Source organism: Schistocerca serialis, chromosome 6, assembly GCF_023864345.2.
Source record: "Schistocerca serialis cubense isolate TAMUIC-IGC-003099 chromosome 6, iqSchSeri2.2, whole genome shotgun sequence".
In the NCBI taxonomy this organism is placed as follows: domain Eukaryota; kingdom Metazoa; phylum Arthropoda; class Insecta; order Orthoptera; family Acrididae; genus Schistocerca; species Schistocerca serialis.
Window position 1 is genome coordinate 388,271,017 of NC_064643.1, and position 21,762 is coordinate 388,292,778.

Genomic DNA, 21,762 nt, shown 5'->3' on the forward strand with positions numbered 1-21,762 from the left:
AGGAGGGATGGCAGCGGTGAGGAGGGGAGGGGTAGGGGAGGGGAGGGCTAGGGGAGGGAAGGGGTAGGGGAGGGGAGGGCTAGGGGAGGGAAGGGGTAGGGGAGGGGAGGGCTAGGGGAGGGGAGGGGTAGGGGAGGGGAGGAGTAGGGGAGGGGAGGGGTAGGGGAGGGGATGGGTAGGGGAGGGGAGGGGAGGGGTAGGGGAGGGGAGGGGTAGGGGAGGGGAGGGGTAGGGGAGGGGAGGGGTAGGGGAGGGGAGGGGTAGGGGAGGGCAGGGGGAAGGCGAGGGGAAGGAGACGGCAGGGGGAATGCGAGGGGAAGGAGACGCGAGGGGAAGGAGACGCAGGGGGAAGGCGAGGGGAATGAGAGGGCAGGGGGAAGGCGAGGGGAATGAAAGGGCAGGGGGAAGGCGAGGGGAAGGAGAGGGCAGGGGGAAGGCGAGGGGAAGGAGAGGGCAGGGTGAAGGCGAGGGGAAGGAGAGGGCAGGGGGAAGGCGAGGGGAGCGGAGTGGTTATGAATAGTGAGCGTATGGCTGAGCAAGCAGTATCATGTTACCAACTGTGGGAATCTATACCACATTCTTTGGCTTCTTATGAACATCTATCACGTTCAAACCACAGTTTTCCTGAATCAATTTGCAGTCAGAATCAAACCGACTACAAAATTGGACAATAATAGTATTCATTTCTGCAGGAGTTGGTAAAAATCTAGATAAGACCAGTGGCGTACTTACTCATTTCTTGTCACAATGTTGCCGTTGCCTTCACATGAGTGATAGGGTGTGTCAGCTATTTCAATACAGCCAATGACAAGAGCGGCACGTTGGCAATGTTTGGAAGCAAGGGACATTGTTACATTTTCAAATCAGTACAAAAGTGAAATCTGAAATGTATTTGAGGAGGCAAAAAAAAGATTATAACATTGATCTCAAAATAACAGGCATATTCAGAAGAAACAGCCAAATATTTGTGACAATGAAGATACTTTCACAGGTATGCTATTTGTATTATTATTATTATTATTATTATTATTTCTTTCCTTGCTCAGACGTTATGTCTGGTTAAAAATGGAAAGTGACGCGGACCTTGATCAAGCATCACTTCCTTTTAACCGTATGGTATATGTTACGTTGTATTTAGGAACTTATGGGTAACTGAACATGTATCAATAATTACAGATTTCTGTAGTTGTATATATACGTTTGGATGTAGCTGTATTGCATTGATGTACTGGTGGATATTGTGAGGTATGACTCCTGTAGTTGATAGTATAATTGGTATAATGTCAACTTTATCTTGGTGCCACATGTCCTTGACTTCCTCAGCCAGTTGGATGTATTTTTCAATTTTTTCTCCTGTTTTCTTCTGTATATTTGTTGTATTGGGTATGGATATTTCGATTAGTTGTGTTAATTTCTTCTTTTTATTGGTGAGTATGATGTCAAGTTTGTTATGTGGTATTGTTTTATCTGTTATAATGGTTCTGTTCCAGTATAATTTGTATTCATCATTCTCCAGTACATTTTGTGGTGCATACTTGTACGTGGGAATGTGTTGTTTTATTAGTTTATGTTGTATGGCAAGTTGTTGAATTATTTTTGCTACATTGTCATGTCTTCTGGGGTATTCTGTATTTGCTAGTATTGTACATCTGCTTGTGATGTGATCTACTGTTTCTATTTGTTGTTTGCAAAGTCTGCATTTATCTGTTGTGGTATTGGGATCTTTAATAATATGCTTGCTGTAATATCTGGTGTTTATTGTTTGATCCTGTATTGCAATCATGAATCCTTCCGTCTCACTGTATATATTGCGTTTTCTTAGCCATGTGTTGGATGCGTCTTGATCGATGTGTGGCTGTGTTAGATGATACGGGTGCTTGCCATGTAGTGTTTTCTTTTTCCAATTTACTTTCTTCGTATCTGTTGATGTTATGTGATCTAAAGGGTTGTAGAAGTGGTTATGAAATTGCAGTGGTGTAGCCGATGTATTTATATGAGTGATTGCTTTGTGTATTTTGCTAGTTTCTGCTCGTTCTAGAAAGAATTTTCTTAAATTGTCTACCTGTCCATAATGTAGGTTTTTTATGTCGATAAATCCCCTTCCTCCTTCCTTTCTGCTTAATGTGAATCGTTCAGTTGCTGAATGTATGTGATGTATTCTATATTTGTTGCATTGTGATCGTGTAAGTGTATTGAGTGCTTCTAGGTCTGTGTTACTCCATTTCACTACTCCAAATGAGTAGGTCAATATTGGTATAGCGTAAGTATTTATAGCTTTTGTCTTGTTTCTTGCTGTCAATTCTGTTTTCAGTATTTTTGTTAGTCTTTGTCTATATTTTTCTTTTAGTTCTTCTTTAATATTTGTATTATCTATTCCTATTTTTTGTCTGTATCCTAGATATTTATAGGCATCTGTTTTTCCCATCGCTTCTATGCAGTCGCTGTGGTTATCCAATATGTAATCTTCTTGTTTCGTGTGTTTTCCCTTAACTATGCTATTTTTCTTACATTGGTCTGTTCCAAAACCCATATTTATATCATTGCTGAATACTTCTGTTATCTTTAGTAATTGGTTGAGTTGTTGATTTGTTGCTGCCAGTAGTTTTAGATCATCCATGTATAGCAGATGTGTGATTTTGTGTGGGTATGTTCCAGTAATATTGTATCCATAATTTGTATTATTTAGCATGTTGGATAGTGGGTTCAGAGCAAGGCAGAACCAGAAAGGACTTAATGAGCCTCCTTGGTATATTCCAGGCTTAATCTGTATTGGCTGTGATGTGATATTATTTGAATTGGTTTGGATATTAAGTGTGGTTTTCCAATTTTTCATTACTATGTTTAGGAACTGGATCAATTTAGGATCTACTTTGTATATTTCCAATATTTGTAGTAACCATGAGTGGGGTACACTATCAAAAGCTTTTTGGAAATCAATGTATGCATAGTGTAGCGACCTTTGTTTAGTTTTAGCTTGATATGTCACCTCTGCATCTATTATCAGTTGCTCTTTACATCCTCGTGCACCTTTGCAGCAGCCTTTTTGTTCTTCATTTATAATTTTGTTCTGTGTTGTATGTGTCATTAATTTCTGTGTAATGACTGAAGTTAATATTTTGTATATTGTTGGTAGGCATGTTATGGGGTGATATTTTGCTGGGTTTGCTGTGTCTGCTTGATCTTTAGGTTTCACATAAGTTATTGTATTGTATTGTATTGTATTGTATTTATTGGTCCAGTAAATCTTACATGTACAGTACAGCACATCAGATATTGGACAGGTCAAAGTATATCTTATAATTAAAACACTTTAGAAACTAGAAAATTATGTTCACAAAATTTTACAGCACTTCATATACTGGGCAAGTCAATGTGTAAGTTATAATTAAACCACATTAGAAACTTGAAGTTTACAACTGAATACATGTATAAGCCAATATTAACGATTAAAGTATTTGCATGATCCTCACTTAAGCTCTAAGGATTTTTGAGGAACTCTTCTACACTATGAACTGACATGTACACTAGAGAATTACATTCACAGAATTTTGCTTCATATACTGGGCAAGTCGCTATACAACTTATACGTGAACCCCATTATAAACTTGAGAATTACATCTGAATGTATTTATAGGCCAATATTAATGGTTACAGTATTTGCATAATCATCACTTAGACTCTCGAGGATTTTGGAGGAACTCTTCCACACTATAAAAGCAATGTGTCAACAGATATTCTTTTAATGCTGCTTTAAAATTTTTTACATCTGTCATTACTTTAATTTCTCTTGGCAATTTATTGTAGATAATTTTTCCATGGTGTAATGTTCCTTTCTGGCACAAACTGGTTTTTGTATGGAGTACATGAAAGTCAGTTTTCTGTCTTGTATTATGATGATGAACATTTTCATTTTTGGGGAGGATACTAGGATTTGTTATTGTATATTTCTTTATAAACATTGCACTTTCAAATAGGAAAATACACGTAAGGGGAAGAATCCCCATCCTTTTAAATAATGGTCTACATGGTTTGTTCCTTTTTATTCCAGCCATGATTCTCACTATTCTTTTTTGCATCCTGAAGAGTTTTAGGCAGGATGGCGAGTTACCCCAAAAAGTGATCCCATATTTTAGGACAGAATGTATATTAGAATAGTAAACTGTCATTAGACAGTCCTTATGACAGCAGTTTTCTAGCACTCTCATTAAATAACACATGGTACTTAGCTTCTTTAATATGTTGTCAATGTGAGTTTCCCATCTAAGATTATCCTGTAGCCAGACCCCCAGAAATTTTGTATTAGGCACACTTGCAATATCCGTGTCTGACATTTGAATTTTTATATCCTCTTCAATGTTTCTCTTGATATTATGAAAATTTAATGCTACTGTTTTGCTTTTATTTATTATTAGTTTGTTTTGGTTGAACCAGTTTACAACATTTGTCAATGCTTCAGACAGTCTTGTCTGTAGTATCTCTGCAGTCTTCCCGCTGACTAATATGCTTGTGTCATCTGCAAACTGGATAGTGCTATGGTACTGGTTGGCTGATGTTAGGTCATTTATATATATCAAAAATAGGATAGGGCCCAGTACCGAGCCCTGCGGTACTCCATATTTTACTGCTTTATAATCAGAATAGTGTCTTGTTGATTTATTTTCTTTGTGAAAATGTATTTCTACTACTTGCTTGCGGTCAGTAAGATATGATCTAAGCCAGCTGTTAGGAATACCTCTGATACCAATTCTTTCAAGCTTCTGCAGCAATAGAGTGTGGTCTATGATGTCAAAAGCCTTAGACAGATCAAGGCATATGCCAGTTACTTTTTGTCCACTATCAATTTTTTCGAGTACTTCACCCAGAAATTCATATATTGCTGTTTCTGTTGATCGGCCTTTCCGGAAGCCATGTTGGGTTGTGGATAATATTTTGCACTTTTCTAGAAAATCTAGCAACCTCTTATGAAAAATTTTTTCTAGTATTTTAGAAAATGTAGATAGCAAGTGTATCAGGGACTGTGTATGGGTCTGCAATGTAACTTAAATAATTTAGTTAGATGTGAATGTGTTGAGGTGAACTTCTTTAGCCAGAAATTTGCTGTTTTATCTTTTCCAGGGGCTTTCCAATTGTGCGTAGAATTAATTGCTCGGGTGACTTCATGTTGCAAAATTATCACTTCAGGCATTTGTGGTATCATCTTAAATGTGTCTGTTTCTACTTGTATCCACCGTGCATGGCTGTTATGTTGTACCGGGATTGACCATATGTTGCTCCAGAAGTGTTCCATGTCTGTTATGTTTGGTGGATTGTCTATTTTAATGTGTGTGTTATCTATTGTCTGGTAAAATTTCTTTTGGTTTGTGTTGAATATTTGGTTTTGTTTCCTTCTATTTTCACTTTTTATGTATCTTCTAAGTTGTTAGGCCAATGCTTGTAATTTCTGCTTCTTTTCATCTAACTGCTCTATCACTTCTTGTTGTGAGATTTTACCTAACCTTTTTTGTTTTTTGTCTGATATTTCATTTCTTATAAATTGTGTTAGCTGTCCGATGTCTTTTCTCAGTTTTTCTATTCTGATCTGTAGCCTGTGTTGCCATGCTGATTTTGTGGGTTTCTTCTGTGTGTTGGTTGGTTCTGATCTCTGCCTAGTGTGTATATTTAGTGTAGTGCTCCTATGTAAACCAGTAGTTGTAACTCTTCCATAGTTGTATTTTCATTTATTTTGTTGTGTATGATTGTGTTGATAGTTGTTATTGTTGTGTTGACATGTGGGTTATTTGGTGGTCTATGCAAGAATGGTCTAATGTCTGTATTTGTGTCTTTGTATTCTATATATGTCCGCTGAAATTTTTCTTCTATATCTAACATGTGTGTCACTTCGTGTTCTATTTGTGCTTGTTCTAGTGGCTGTCTTAAGATTTCGTTTTCCTCTGACTGTTTAACTGATGCGTGTTGTTCTTTGCTTGTTTGCTCTGGGATGTTTGAGTCCATTACTGTATTTTCTTCTTCTTCTGATTGCACATTATTTTGTTCCAGTATTTGTTGTACTTGTTGTTTGATGTTTTCTAATTCTGACTGGGGTATCCTGTTATTTTTTATTATTACACGGATCTGATCAGCTAGGCGTCGTTCTGTTAAAAATTTTAATTCTGGGTATCTGGTAATAAATGTTGTGTATACTTGTGATCTGTATCCAGTTGTGTTGGTTCCTAAGTTTGTTGCTTGGTAATAACAGAATATGAGGTATCGGTTAATTTCACCTGACCAACTCATCCTCTGTCTTTGTTTTCCTTCTACAGTGGTTGCAGGAAGCATATCCTGCAAAACACCTCTATTTGGATTTGAATCATTTTCCGTGTGGCTAGGAGTGTCGTTACCATTGTGGACGGGCATAGGATTCAAGCTTCGTCCCCAACCATTATTATTATTATTATTATTATTATTATTATTATTATTATTATTATAGTAGTAGTAGTAGTAGTAGTAGTAGTAGTAGTATTACTATTATTATTAAAAATGGTGATAATACAGACTACTGGGTTAGCAGGAAAAAAATGGTCTGAAAATTAATGTAAACCATTTCTTTTTGATTATTTTTCTCTCCTAATATTAATAAAATGTGTAGACAATCAATACATGGCATAACAGGTATAATTTCAACTGGTCAGAATATGTTAAAAATAATATTTTTCTTGAGTAGTCCCTTAAAAAAAGGCGAGTTTTTTATAATCAGGGTGGTCTTATACTTGGGTAAATACAGTAGCTTGCTCCTAATTTACATTCTCTGTTTTGTAGATTTTCCTCTGAATATGCTATTACAATACTGTGAAACTGGTCATGATTAATCTTAGAATAAAGGCTTATTAACAGTTAATGCAGTTTCCAGAAGCTGTTCTAGAAGATTTCAACAAATTTTTTAAAGAACATTTTTAACATATATCAACAAAGCTGTGGATGCTCACACCGTAATATCATATGAGATTCTGTTAGGTTAGACATGCTGTAGCTGCTTCTGTAGATGTCCCTCTTTGGGAACCACATACTACTTAAAATACAATATTATGTTTCTCAAAGAATTTACTCAGTTTACTCTGTATCCTGGAGTTGGCAATCGTGTGTGAGGTGTGCTTGCATGTGTGTATGATTATGGTTATTTGGATCATCTTTGGCACCTTTCCTGTATATTGGCACTACTTTGCTTATATTTAATATTTCTGGAAATACTGATTTAAATGAGCAGTTTGCTATACACAAAGGTGCTTTAGCTATTTCTTCACTCACATGCTTCATTAAGGATTTCATCAGCACCTGCAGTCTTCTTGGATTTTAGTCTCTGAATAGTTTTTAAGAGTTCTTCTTTTGCCGCAGTTCCAGGAACATCGAGTGGAATGGTTGTTCAAGTATTCTAGGATGCTATCGTCCCTGATAATTTTTCACATTTTCGTGTTTTTCAAATTTTTGTTGAGTATATTAACAATTTTTGATAACCTTTAGCTACTGTGTCCTCAGTTTTCATTAGTTTAATAATATTTCTATGATCACCCTAAACGTATGCTAACACAGAAGCTCTTTGACATGTTTTCTCCACACTTACATGATTGCTGGTATGTTTAGCATATTCTCTTCCTTAAGTTAAAACATGTGAAGAACCATCTTCAAGATTAAATGACTTCTTTTCAGTGTATAACAGTATTGTTATCATAAGCAGTTCCTGAATTATTCTCTTTTGTACATCTTCAGATTTGCAGATTTACAGTTGTTAAGATATCAAAGTGTGAGTTTCAGACACAAAACCTTAATCTGACTTCTGAAACTGCAGAACATTAAAATTTGTTGAGAAGTTTCACATCTTTTCTACTTGAGAGTACCAAAAAATGCACGGCAATCCTGAACGTATTTTAACACGTTGACTGCTGCATGCATAGTGATGGATGTTTCACCGTCAAGCCGGACCAAGGCACAGCACCAGGGTCTGCTGTGGCTGCCAGTATGCACACGGCATCATGTATAAGGAAGGCCCTGTTGTGGTGACCAGTGGCCTCGTGGCAGTGAACGTGCTGATTATTGTAACATGGACAATTAATAAGTATTTTATGCATTACTCACCCATATGCATGACCAATGATGACACATTTCTGCTGTTCACTTATGAACTTATCAAATATTTCTACAGCATCTTTCAGTATATTACTGAATGAGTATAGTGCTGGACTGTCAGGAGCAGAGCTGTAACCATGACCCAACATGTCTGGAGCAACAACTTCAAATCCCATTTTAGCAAAATGTTTCATTACTCTTAACCAAATGTCTGCTGAAGAGCCAGCACCATGCAGGAAATAAAGAGGTGGTTTCTGAAAACAAAATAAATCTTCAGAAAAACAATGCATGAGAACTAAGACAATTAGATGTACAGGAATGATGTTGCCCATTGGAATAGCAACTGAAATAGGTGTTAACAGACACTATCAACACAGTTCACATTGCTTTAGTTAATTAGATTATTCAATTATACCACAGAATTAGAGTACCCTCTCAGGGTGAGGTAGTGCCTGGGTCTAAGAAGGGAGGGAGGGAGGGAGGGAGGGAGGGAGGGAGGGAGGGAGGGAGGGAGGGAGGGAGGGAGGGGATGGTGTAGTTTGAAACAGACAGTATGGGTTATGGGTTTAGAGAAAATGGCATGGGAGAGAGGGGCGGGAGGGGGGGGAGGTGAAAAATGGGCAGGAGGCAGAAGTAATGCGGTGTATGTATGTGCGTAGATTTTAAATACTCTGCTTAATAGCTTAAGTGATATTTCAATGGACCCCCCTTTAACAGTGGACTGAGAGAAAATAAAGGGTTAAATAAAAGAACTGGTCATGGTTTCTGAATAAATAGTCCCTCACTGAGAAGAAAATATGATTAGGAGCATCAATTACTACTTCTGAAAAGGGGGTACAGATTTGTACCCTCTTGCATTTGTTTCATCTTATTTGGCAAATATTTCCAAACATGGAATCTACAAGCATAATATAGTTATCTTCCTTTTTCAATAGTTTTATACATTGAACAATTAGCACACAAAAACATTAAAGGACTAGAAAAAATTATGTGATTATGACCATGCATATTTTAGTTTTCTGGTGGAAACAGAAAACATACGCCAAGATTTTAATTGCTAGTAAGATTTTCTGCACGTACCAGAATACGCTTATGTTTCAAAGCTAATGAAAAGCAGTGCATTATACCCACGATGACCCAGTTGTATTTCCATTTTCATTGTGAGCAAGGTGTTCTCTCTTGGGGATGTTTACAATTTAATGCCACTAAGAAGCTACCTGTACCCTCTACTGCAAAGCAGAATTCTTCTGCAGCAAAGTTTTATTCTAAGGCTCCCATGACAATTTCAAGATACAAAGAATGTTTGCGTCAACCATGACCAACATTTAGTCTCAACTGCATGACACCATCTAGTGATGTCTACAAGACAACTGTCTGTAGAACATATGCCTTAGGAGCTTCTATTTTTGATCAATCTACACTCAGGAATTTCAGGAAAGGAACCAGTTTGGCATTTCTGGAGTACTTTTGGAGGGAGCCATTGTACTGGAGGGCTGTATGGAAGGTCACATCTTCATAGGTGGTTAGAGAAACACTGTGGGATCCAGAGGTGCTCAGAAGTATGACTTTCTCAGGTGCAACTGGTCGGAAACTTACTCTTCATGGAGGACTGCTTCAAGCTTTTCTCTTGCATGAGTTTCTTGCAGGTGGAAATATCCAATAAATGGATTGGACAGTGAGTTTCCAATTAAACTACTGAAAAAGTCTTGCACCAACTGCATATTTGCAAACTCTTATGGATTTTTATTCAAGAGGAGCAGGGAATTAAAAAACAAGGATTTTTGAAAAGACTGTAACTTTGAAATAAAAACTAAATAATGACAAATAGATGCAGTCTGTTAAAAAAAAAGCCCATCTTTGCACTTCTGCAGAACCTAAGCCTGCTGTTGGGTAACATTCATTCAGTACAGTGTTGGTCCACCTGGTTTATTTGTTTCCTGGGCAAGCTTGCCGCAAGGAGGTTGAGAGACATTCCTGCTCAAGTCTGTCCCAGTCTTTGACAGCAATCCTCGTGAGGTCACCCAGTATGTGACAAGGGTTCCTACAACAATTCATTGTAAGTTTCAGCTGGTCACAAGCATGCTCAATTGGTTTCATGTTAGCACAGGACACAGGTCACTCCATATGGCTGATACTGTCTGGTTGGTGGAAAGTGTTCACTGTCTCAACTGATGAAACTGTTGATGAAATATTGACTATAAGCGAGCACAATACACTGTCCGAATACGGCATAGCCCACAGATAGTGCTCAGTACTGATGAGATGCTTCCAACATCAGTTCACGATATTACCCCCAAAACTTGCCTGACCCTCCACGTTAAATCTGCTTGCCTCAGACATGCACTAGTACCTGGCCATGTCCACACTCTTCTAAGATGATAATCAGGCGTTAGACAAATCCTGTACTCATTGATGAAGAAGGGATGTTTGTACTGATGTTTGCAATGGAAACCTAGAAGCCAAACTGACTGTGTGAAGACAGCTTTATTTTGCCTGTGTTGACACAACCTTTCCAGCTGCCTCCAGGAAGACGGTTCTGTTTCATTCTCATACGAGTACCTCTGAGCCACAATTACTAGGTAGCGCTCTGAAGCTGGTGCTGTTGAGCATGAGTGACCCCTCAAAAGTATATCTTCAATGATTTTTCTCAGTGGGAGTAAAATGTTCAAATGATGTTCACAATTTGGTGGGCAACCACTCATGCTATGAAGTGACAGAAGTGCAAACAGTAACATGCTGACAAATTGAACATTATGCACATATTATGCTGCCCATTTGCAAATGGAGATGCAGTTTCTTCTATTGGTCTACCCTAAGAATGTGGGATTACATTAACATTCACTTCCATTACACCGGTGGCTGTACATAATGATCTGCTGTAGTTAAAATAGTATTGGGAAAGAGGTTTCTGGTGGGGGCTGTGGGATAGCATCAACAGAGGGGGGTGCAGGAGGGGGGCAGGGATGAACAAAAGAAGGAATCTTTAACAAGTCAAGAGGGTGGTACAAAACTTTTTTAAGCAAACTATGAATCTTAAAGATGATGTCAGGAATACAATGGTGAGATAAATTACAGCCTGTCAGCCACCATACACACTCCCCCCCCCTCCCCCCCCCCAGCCATAGAACTGTTCCAGGCACATAATTTTTAACACTGTCGTGTCATATGGCTTGTTATTAAACCGTATCTTCATCAATAACTCTCCAGATATCCTATTCAAGAAATATGTTCTTTTCTTGATCATATGTAACTTTTGGAAAGTATTTAATTTTAAGTTGTTGGGAATGGGGAGGTGCAGGTGATAGGAAATGAACACATCACCATTTTTTGAATTTTGTGGTGAACTGCAACACATCGTTTTGGTGAAGTGATGTGTTGCACAAACATTTTCTGAACCAATGAGTGATGATCACCACTGTAGCAAGTTTATTTTCATAATGCATTAATGTAACCCACTGTTTGCATGTATGTCTTATTTATGCGTATGTATTATGAAATGGATGGACACAGTTTATCTACAAGCCAGGATGACAATTATCACAATACATGTTCGGAGCACCTGCTGGTCCCTGGGCAGTTTATTTCCTATTGTTGGATCCTGTCTTGGGTGTAGGGAATAATGAAGAAACCTTGTAATGCATGGCTATTGTAAGCAAGAGTACAATATACAAGAATCGTATTTAATTCCAGAAATGGATGTTGGATTTATACTCTTAACTTCCAATATTAGTTGCAGCACTTTGAGAAACTGAATTTGATCAGAAGATATTAGCAAGGGTGTGGCAATAATAAGTTGAGGAAAATCGAATAATAGAAAAGGGGTGGTTCCCAATCAGATCGTACATTGCCACCCCATATCACGATAAGAACCAAGGGTCAATTCCCCTTTACAAGCTACATTAAAAAGTATTATTGTCCAGTTCAAAGTAATTTACAGCTCAGGTGTCTAAATTCTTCATGATGGTTAGCACAAACATTTTAAACAGATGGCAGGCATTTCTTCCTTGTTTACACTTTTTGCCAGCACATATTTGTCTTTAAAGAACCCCATGAACAGTAATTTAGCAAGATCAGGCAATCCACTGTGTTCCAGATGGCTCCTCCAAGACTTATGTTCACAGGAAATCATTGTGAAATACATAGTTGATCTTCATAGCTACACAGAAACTAAAAAATTACTTTCAGGATATTTTAGTCAATGACCACATTAAGTTCAGAGGTTCAAGTCCCAGTTTCAAAATGCTGGAAGAAGGGGGAAAAAAAGAAAAAGAAACGGGTGCAGAATGACATTTAATTTCATTGGAATATTACCAAAGAAGCGGGAAACGGTATGTAAACAAAATTCCTCAGTTTCTATCTGAGATGCGCAGCATAACTGTCTCAATGCAGTATTGCACGTTGCTCATAGAGCACTTTTAGAAGAATGGTGACTGCGCACCAATAGTTTGCCAGAACTTCCGGACACTCAAAGGAATGGGGGGGGGGAAATTGGTCCAATGTCTGACAAGGGTCTGGAGAAAATGATTATGAAATTCGAAAAGGCAGGTGCAGTGTGGCAGAGAGAGGGGAGAGAGGGAAACAGTTGATCCAACATCAGTAGAAGATCTTGCCACAGCATTGCAGGAGGGCTCTAGTGGTGGTCTGCAAACATGCATTGCACAGGGCATTGTCCGATCTTTACACATACCTGTGGAAAAGGAGCATAAAATTCTATGAAACATCCTGCATTGCTATCCATACAAAATTACCTATGTTCAGAATTTGCCTTGTGATGACACGCCAGTAAAACACGTTTGCTAATCAGTGTGGAATCCGTACCAGATCGGGTTGACGGAGGAGATAGAGAAGATCCAAAGAAGAGCGGCGCGTTTCATCACAGGGTTATTTGGTAACCGTGATAGCGTTACGGAGATGTTTAACAAACTCAAGTGGCAGACTCTGCAAGAGAGGCGCTCTGCATCGCGGTGTAGCTTGCTCGCCAGGTTTCGAGAGGGTGCGTTTCTGGATGAGATATCGAATATATTGCTTCCCCCTACTTATACCTCCCGAGGAGATCACGAATGTAAAATTAGAGAGATCAGAGTGCGCACGGAGGCTTTCAGACAGTCGTTCTTCCCGCGAACCATACTCGACTGGAACAGGAAAGGAGGTAATGACAGTGGCACGTAAAGTGCCCTCCGCCACACACCGTTGGGTGGTTTGCGGAGTATAAATGTAGATGTAGATGTAGACCTTGCACAATATGATTAGTTTAATATGCAACTCACACCATAGCCATCATACTGCAATTGATCTGTCATTTGTAGCCAAAACCCTTTACGTTATGATGCTTACAGTGCCACCTATTGGGAAATTTTTCATAACTTTTTTTTTTCCACAGCATTTTTCTCTTCTTCGCAATACTCCATTCAAATCTGACATCACTCCAAGCAGCAGTTCTTTCATTGATTTATTTTTTACAGCATTTTGAAACAAACTTTAATCACCCTGTAGATCCATACTCATGCAAAATACTGAAAATCCTCTAAATTGATATTTATGGGGTTTTCTTCATTTGGAGTTCTGCCACTGATATTCACCAACAAAAACTGTCATTTCTTGCATGATGGAATTTTAACAAGACTAGAAAATATCACCAGTCTATCTATATTAAACAAACCAGAAGCGAAAGACCTCTTAATGACTTATCACTGAGCAAGGCATTTGGGCATCTTTGGGTAAGTAAAACGACAATATAACTGGCCAACAGCAGATATAATGAATTTCATGTAACTTATCTTAGACACAGTTGTGAACAGAGCATGCCTTTATGAGACCTGTTCCTTTCAGAACTGTTAATATCAACACATCTTAATGAATGAACCTTTTATTTTGAAAGAAATCACTACAGAATCACACACCTTCAGGTAACATCATACAATAAGTTATTATTGTTCTTGATTGAGTTTAGTGTACTCAACACTTAGAATGACAACGGTGAGTCTAAAACACCTGAAGCCTTTGCTTCCAATATTTATAATGACAGTAATAGTCTTGAGGTAAAATTATTTATGACCCAATAAAATAATGAAAGTATATGAAACTGTTTGTCAGCAATATGTGCCTGCCTGACTGACTACTAATAAAAACAGCCGGCCTCTCTGATAAATGAAAACTTTTGGACTTGTGTCTATTAATGCATCAAAACAAGCTACACTAACACCCCCCCCCCCCCCCCCCCTGTCCCTTCCCACTGGGTGCATGCACCAAAGAGTCTAATTTGAACTTAACAGTGTTTGTAAGGTATTCTGGAATACAGAAATTTCACAGACAAATGGCCACCATCTTTCCTCATTTTTGTAATTAATAATGATTGTCCTGGACATTCTGTGCAGTTTTATCAACTGGATGGACTGTATTGTATTATATCGAAGGCATAGGGGCAGATAAGAATTTTCTTGCTTTGTTTTTGTCACATCTATTCCACTATCTTCAGAACTGCATGGTATTCTAGGTCATAGAGAGTACATTAATTTGGAGATGTATTCTGAAGACATCTACCAAGAAAACAATTTCACAGTGAATGCTTACCCTGGCTCAGGCCTGAATGTGCACCTAACTTAACTTTAAAATTATATTTCTCTTTTAAAATCTCATAAAATTAGAGCTTGAAAATACAGTATCAGGTATGAGGCTTACAGTACCCACCAGATTTCAAACTGTCCTTGACCTATTCAACAACCAGGCTAGAAATTTAAAACCAATCAGCCACGAAGATAGTGCAAGTCCATAATATATGCTGCAACTGTAATTCAGGTGGAACAAAGTTTTGCAGAAACTATAATGGGCAAGATATGTCCAGCACCAGGATTCCTCTCAATTTGAGGGGTAGGTTAATGTTAGATATAGTGGGAATTAGTGAAATTTGGTCACAGGACGAACAAGATTTCTGGTCAGTTGAACACAGGGTTATAAATACAAAATCAAATATGAGTCCCAGGAGTAGGTTTAATAATGAATAAAAAAATAGGAAAACATATAAGTTACTATGAACAGCATAGTGAATGAATTATTTCAGCCCCGACAGACTTGAAGCCCACACCTACCACACTAGTACAAGTTTATATGCCAAATAGCTCTGCAAATGAAGAAGAGACTTAAGAAATATGAGATAAATTTAATTATTCAGATAGTTACGGAGACAAAAATTTAATAGTCATGGCGAACTGGAATTCAATAGTAGGAAAAGGAAGAGAAGGGAAAGTAGTATGTGAATATGGACTGGGGGTAAGGAATGGAAGAGGTAGCCCCTGGTAGAATTTTACACAGAGCATAAATTAATGACAGCTAAAAATTGGTTTACGAATAATGAAAGAAGGTTGTATACATGGAAGAGGCCTGGAGACACCAGAAGTTTCAGATAGATTATATAATGGTAAGACAGAGATTTAGGAACAAGATTTTAAATTGTAAGACATTTCCAGGGGCAGAAGTGGACTCTCGCCACAATTTATTGGTTTTGAACAGCAGATTAAAACTGAAGAAACTGCAAAAAGGTAGGAATTTAAGGAGATGGGACCCGAATAAATTGAAAGAACCACAAGCTGTAGAGTGTTTCAGAGAGAACATTAGGGAATGATTGACAAGAACAGGGGAAAGAAACATAGTAGAAGGAGAATGGATAGCTTGTAAAAAGATGAGGGCAAGTAGAAATCCTTGGGTAACAGAAGATACACTGAATTTAACCGATTAAAGGAGAAAATATAAAAATGCAGTAAATGAAGCAGGTGAAAAGGAACACAAACGTCTCAAAAATGAGATCGACATGAGGAGCAAAATGGCTAAGCAGGAATGGCTAGAGGACAAATGTAAGGACGTAGAAGCATGTATCACTAGAGTTAAATAGATGTCCCCTACAGGAAAATTAAAGAGACCTTTGGAGAAAAGAGAACCACCTGTATGAATATCAAGAGCTCAGATGGAAAACCAAATCCTAAGCAAAGAAGGGAAAGCAGAAAGGTGGGAGGAGTACTAGAGGGTCTATACAAGGGTGATGTACTTGAGTGCAATATTATGGAAATGGAAGAGGACGTAAATGAAGATGAAATGGGAGATACGATACTGCCTAAGTTTAAACAAGGCCCTGGGAGTAGACAACATTCTGTTAGAACTATTGATAGCCTTGGGAGAGCCAGCCATGACAAAACTCTTCCATCTGGTGCGCAAGATGTACGAGACAGGCCAAATACCCTCAAGTTTCAAGAAGAATATACTAATTCCAGTTCCAAAGAAAGCAGGTGTTGACAGGTGTGAAAATTACCGAAGTATCAGTTTAATAAGTCACTGTTACAAAATACTAACATGAATTCTTCACAGACGAGTGGAAAAACTGGTAGAAGCTGACCTCAGGGAAGATCAGTTTGGATTCCTTAGAAATGTAGGAATATGTGAGGCAATACTGACCCAACAACTTATCTTAGGCGATAGCAAACCTATGTTTATAGCATTGGTAGACCCAGAGAAAGTTTTTGACAATGGTGACTGGAATATTATATTTCAAATACTGAAAGTGGCAGGGATAAAATACAAGGAGTGAAAGGCTACTTACAGTTTGTACAGAAACCAGATGGCAGTTACATTTTAGAGCCGAGGGGCACAAAAGGGAAGCAGTGGTTGAGGAAGGAGTGAAACCAGGCTGTACCCTATCGCCAATGTTATTTAATCTGTATAACGAGCAAGCAGTAGAGGGAAACAAAAGACAAATTTGGAGTAGGAATTGAATCCATGGAGAGGAAATAAAAACTTTGAGGTTTGCCTACGACATGGTAATTCTCTCAGAGACAGCAAAGGACCTGGAACAGCAGTTGAATGGAATGGACAGCTTCCCGAAATGGGGATACAAGATGAGCATCAACAAAAGCAAAATGAGAAAATGGAATGTAATTGAATTAAATCAGGTGATGCTGAGGGAATTAGATTAGGAAATAAGACACTTGAAGTAATGCATGAGTTTTGCTATTTGGGAAGCAAAATAACTGATGATGGTCGAAGTAGAAAGGGTATAAAATGTAGACTGGCTATGGCAAGGAAAGCTTTTCTGAAGATGAGAAATTTGCTAATGCCGAGTGTAGATTTAAGTGTCAGGAAGTCTTTTCTCAAAGTATTTGTATGGAGTGTAGCCATGTATGGAAGTGAAACGTGGCAATAAACAGTTTAGACAAGAAGAGAATAGAAGCTTCTGGAATGTGTTGCTTAGAAGAATGCTAAAGATCACATGGGTAGATCATGTAACTAATGGGGAGGTACTGAACAGAACTGGAGAGAAGAGGAGTTTGTGGCACAACTTGACAAGAAGATGGGATCGGTTGGTAGCACACATTCTGAGGCATCAAGGGATCACCAATTTAGTATTGGAGGGAATTGAGGATAGGTAAAAATTGTAGAGGGAAACGTAGAGATGAATAAACTAAACACATTCAGAAGGATGTATGTTGCAGTAGTTACTCAGAGATGAAGAGGCTTGCACAGGATACAGTAGCAGGGAGAGCTGCATCTAACCAGTCATTGGAATGAAGACCACAAGAGCAACAATCAATGTGTACTCTCAAATACAATACAAAAATTTGGAAACACAATACTAAATACAATGAATGTTCATATTAGCATCTCTTCATAAGAAAACACTGCAATAATTTGAATATGAAATGTCAAACTGACAACTCGAGATACAACTATAGCATGAATACAGGGGTTGGACAAAAATTTGGAAACACCAAAAACATAACACTAAAACCATGCCTAACAGAGTGTAGAAAACCCATTGGCATTCAAACAATTTCCAGTCATCTCTGAAGTGATAAACACAAGTACTGTATGATCTTTAAGACAATGTTATACCATTCTTCCTGCAGAATAATGGCAAGTTCAGGTAATAGTGGTGGAGGTGGATAGTGATCACACACCCTTCACTCCAAAGTAGACCACAAAGGCTCATTAATATTGAGATCCAGTGACTTGTGGTGGCCAGGGGAGATGCAACAATTCATCCTCACATTCATAAAACCACTCCTGGATGATGTGGCCTACGTTAACAGGCGCCCTGTTGTCTTGGAACATACCATCATGATAGGAGACGGTGGATATTAGTGTTAAACATCCCATCAACAATGAGGTCATCAGAGACAAAGCACAAGCTCGAATTAGGGAAGCACAGAGAAAGAAATTGGCTATGCTCTTTCGAAAGAACCACCCCAGCATTTGCCTTAAGCGATTTAGGGAAATCACAAAAAACCTCAATCAGGCTGGCCAGATGTAGGTTTGAACTGTCGTCCTCCCGAACGGGAGTACAGTGTGCTAACAACTGTACTAACCTACTTGGTCACTGTGCCACAGGATGGATCTGATCAGCCAAATGGTCACATAATCCTTGGCAGTAATATGACCTTGCTGAGTAACCATGTAGCTCACGAAATACAGTGGCATGGCTGCCCATATCAACACTGAACCTCTACGATGTTTCACTTTTGGAATGTGAATGCAGCTAGAATTTAGAAACAGTGTGAAACAGGACACATTCGACAAACAAATCACTTCCGTTGCCCCATAGTCCAGGTTTTATGGCTTCAGCACCAAGTCTACCTGTTATGAGCATTTGCATCACATCACTGATCAATGGTTATGAAATTCCAGCTTGCCCTGAAATTCCCTCCTTATGGAGCTCTCTTCAAGTTGTTTCAGTACTGAGAGGGTACGTGAGTGTGACATTCAGATCTGCACTGACTTTGCACCTGTTCTCTCATTTTTGTCACAATCCTCTTCAATGACCATCTGTCATGATCACACTCAACACACACTTTCATCCACGTTATGACTTAGCAGATGATGATGTCCCACTTTCCTGTATGCAGTTAAGTTCTTCGATATAATGCCTCTTGAAATGCCAAAACATGACTGACCCATCAGCCTGCCAAACCTGCACGCATCATATTAAAAGATGGTTGTTATTTGAAACAAATGGGAATTATTTCGAAGAAAATAACAACAGAAGTAATTCATTATGATTTAAAAAAATAATATGCCAGAACTGGTGCCACCCTTTGATGTGGTGTCCGAGTTGAGAAGCAAATCAACATTAATCCAAAGGATGTAATAAAGAAAGGAGAGGTTGGCACTGGAGAAGTATTATACATTTTCTGAAAACTGAGAAAGACAACAACAGTTATCAATAAACTATTCAAGGATTGATGCCACCTTCCACTTGGTAACCATGCTAAAGAAGAGCAAATCTGTAAGACATTAACCAATGCCAACTATGTCACTATGCGCAGAAGTGATCAAGCAACTATACAACATAAAAAGAACTGAAGACTTTGTGACTATTCTGAATTTATTATAAAACTGAAGACTGGACTAATCATTTCCTTTCTAAAGTGAACTGATTGATTATTTTAAAGTAATATTTAACTACTGTGATTAAGTGGTATGAATTACATGTGTGCAATGTTTAAATCAGTGAAGAATGAACACTGACCAGAAGTCAGACCAATGCTTACTTAATGCAACAAGAAGTTGGCAAGTGCTTCATGATTAGAACTTTAAAGAACAGCTAAATATTTCTAGCATTCTTTTTCATTGTGCCCGTCTGTGACTCAAATGCCTCCTCATGTAGTGTAAAGAAAGGTTTCAGACATTTAAAACTGACGCTCTGCTTGCTGAACACTGACATTCAGTGCTTAGATTACCTGCTTCCCAGCACGATTTAAATACAACTAAACCTATATGGGCTACAGTAAAAGAGCATTTATGAAAGAAAAATGTTGCTTTCACTCTACATGATGCAATCAAAATTGTGGAAGAAACATTTCAGTCAATATGTAAATATAAGCAGACTTCACTTTGCATTTTGTGATTGCAATATGAAGTAACTTCTCCTTAAACAAACTCTTGACACAATGCCAGAACAATTCGTCGCTGACACAAAAAGAGTAGTGATGACAGTGACAAAGAGAGCAACAACGATGCAAGAAGCATTGCACACAGCACAGACTCCGCAGTCAGCAGTAGCAGCAGTGACACTGACATGAGTGGAATCCAGTCACTATAATCCTACGTTGCAGATAAGTTTCATTTGACCGTCTAATATTTTTAAGATGGAAAGTAGCAGGGACAGTGCACACACTCACTTCTACAAAGGCTCCTCATATGCGACTACCACCTTCTCCTAATAAGCAGCTCATAGCTCTTCCTGCAGCTCACCTCATCAACCATACAGGTATTTGTAGTATGGTACACACATTGCATTCATTGTTACACACAAGAGCACCCTGACAGTTAACATACTTTGGTGAAGATGTATACAGTGATTCCATCTTGTGTATTGCTTATCCCCATTGAACTTTGGTGTGCCTGTATCTCTTGTATAGGGATCATCATCTCATATGCTCTGATATAGAAGGTCTTGCATTGTGGTATATAACCCATCCTTTAAATATTAAAGCAATGAAAGCATACTGAAAATTAAAATGCCTGCTGACTTTTTCTTCAGTGCAACATCTACTTTCCTCAACAGTCTTCCTTTAACTCTTTCATGAGGATTGGGTGAGCAGCGGGATTACTTGAGCAGAATTCTGATTTAGTGTGACGAGTAGCAGCTTGCTCTAAACATGCAAAAATGTAAATAACTGAATCTGAGTAGGAAAAACAATTCTGTAATTTTCAAATACATTATTTGTAGTGTGCTGCTTGTTAGTGCCAAGTCGATTAAATATCTAGGGGTAACGCTGTAAAACAAAATGAAATTGAATGGATATGTAAAATCAGTTGTATGAAAGACAAATGGATGACTTTGGTTAAATTGGGAGAATTCTAGGAAGGTGTAGCTCATATAAAAAGGAGACCAAGTACAGAACACTTGTGCAACCATTCTTGAGTACTGCTGAAATGTGGTTTTTTAAGGACGCAAAAACAACTAAGGTCATACGGGCCCATGTCAGAACCTTAGAACACTAATATGAAAAAGGAGTTAAACTGACTACACATTAAGCCCAATCGATGGAAGGAAAGACATCTAAGAATAAGGATTCCCCCAGGAGGAAGGTCCACAAAATACACCATAGACACAATGGAGGTCCCAAACTAAAGAGTAAATGTCCTTTGCCATATTGCTACAACAGATGAAAAGTAAAACACAGTTCACAGCCTGTGTGATGTTCACTAAAATGGCCAATAATTCAAATGGAAAAACATACTTAGAATGTAAGTGGTTAAAATAAGGGCATTCAGTCAGGAAATCATGCACCATCAAAGGTTGATAACAATGAGTACAAAGTGGTGGGGAACCACCACTTAACAAATGGCAATGGCAAAACAACAGTGTCCAATACGCAACCTAGCTAAAATAATCTCCTCACTGCGAGTGGGCCAAAAGGAGGTTGGCAAGCCACTGGAAGAGGTTTAATTCCTTGGAGCTCATTTCCATGAAGGGAAGATCAGTTGTAATGCCAATGTGACACCACAGTCAGTAGAGAGCCATCAGTGTACACATAAGTACTATTGCTAAGTTTCGTGCAAAGGTAAAGAAACTTACAGCTATAGATCGAATCTGGAGTAGTGTCTTTAGGAAGTGAACGAAGTCCACAGTGCACATGGGATATTGCACAAAGCCAAGGTGCAGAAGGGTTCGCACAC

At 38.5% G+C, this 21,762-nt stretch overlaps 1 protein-coding gene across 1 annotated transcript in view; it reads right to left on the reverse strand.

Moving 5' to 3' along the window:
• The window catches only part of LOC126483835 (uncharacterized), a 99,319-nt gene that overhangs the window by 42,289 nt on the left and 35,268 nt on the right, over window positions 1–21,762 (reverse strand). Inside the window, exon 3 of the mRNA XM_050107042.1 lies at window positions 8,107–8,351. Coding sequence (XP_049962999.1) covers window positions 8,107–8,351 — 245 coding nt within the window. The remainder of the gene's footprint in view (window positions 1–8,106; window positions 8,352–21,762) is intronic.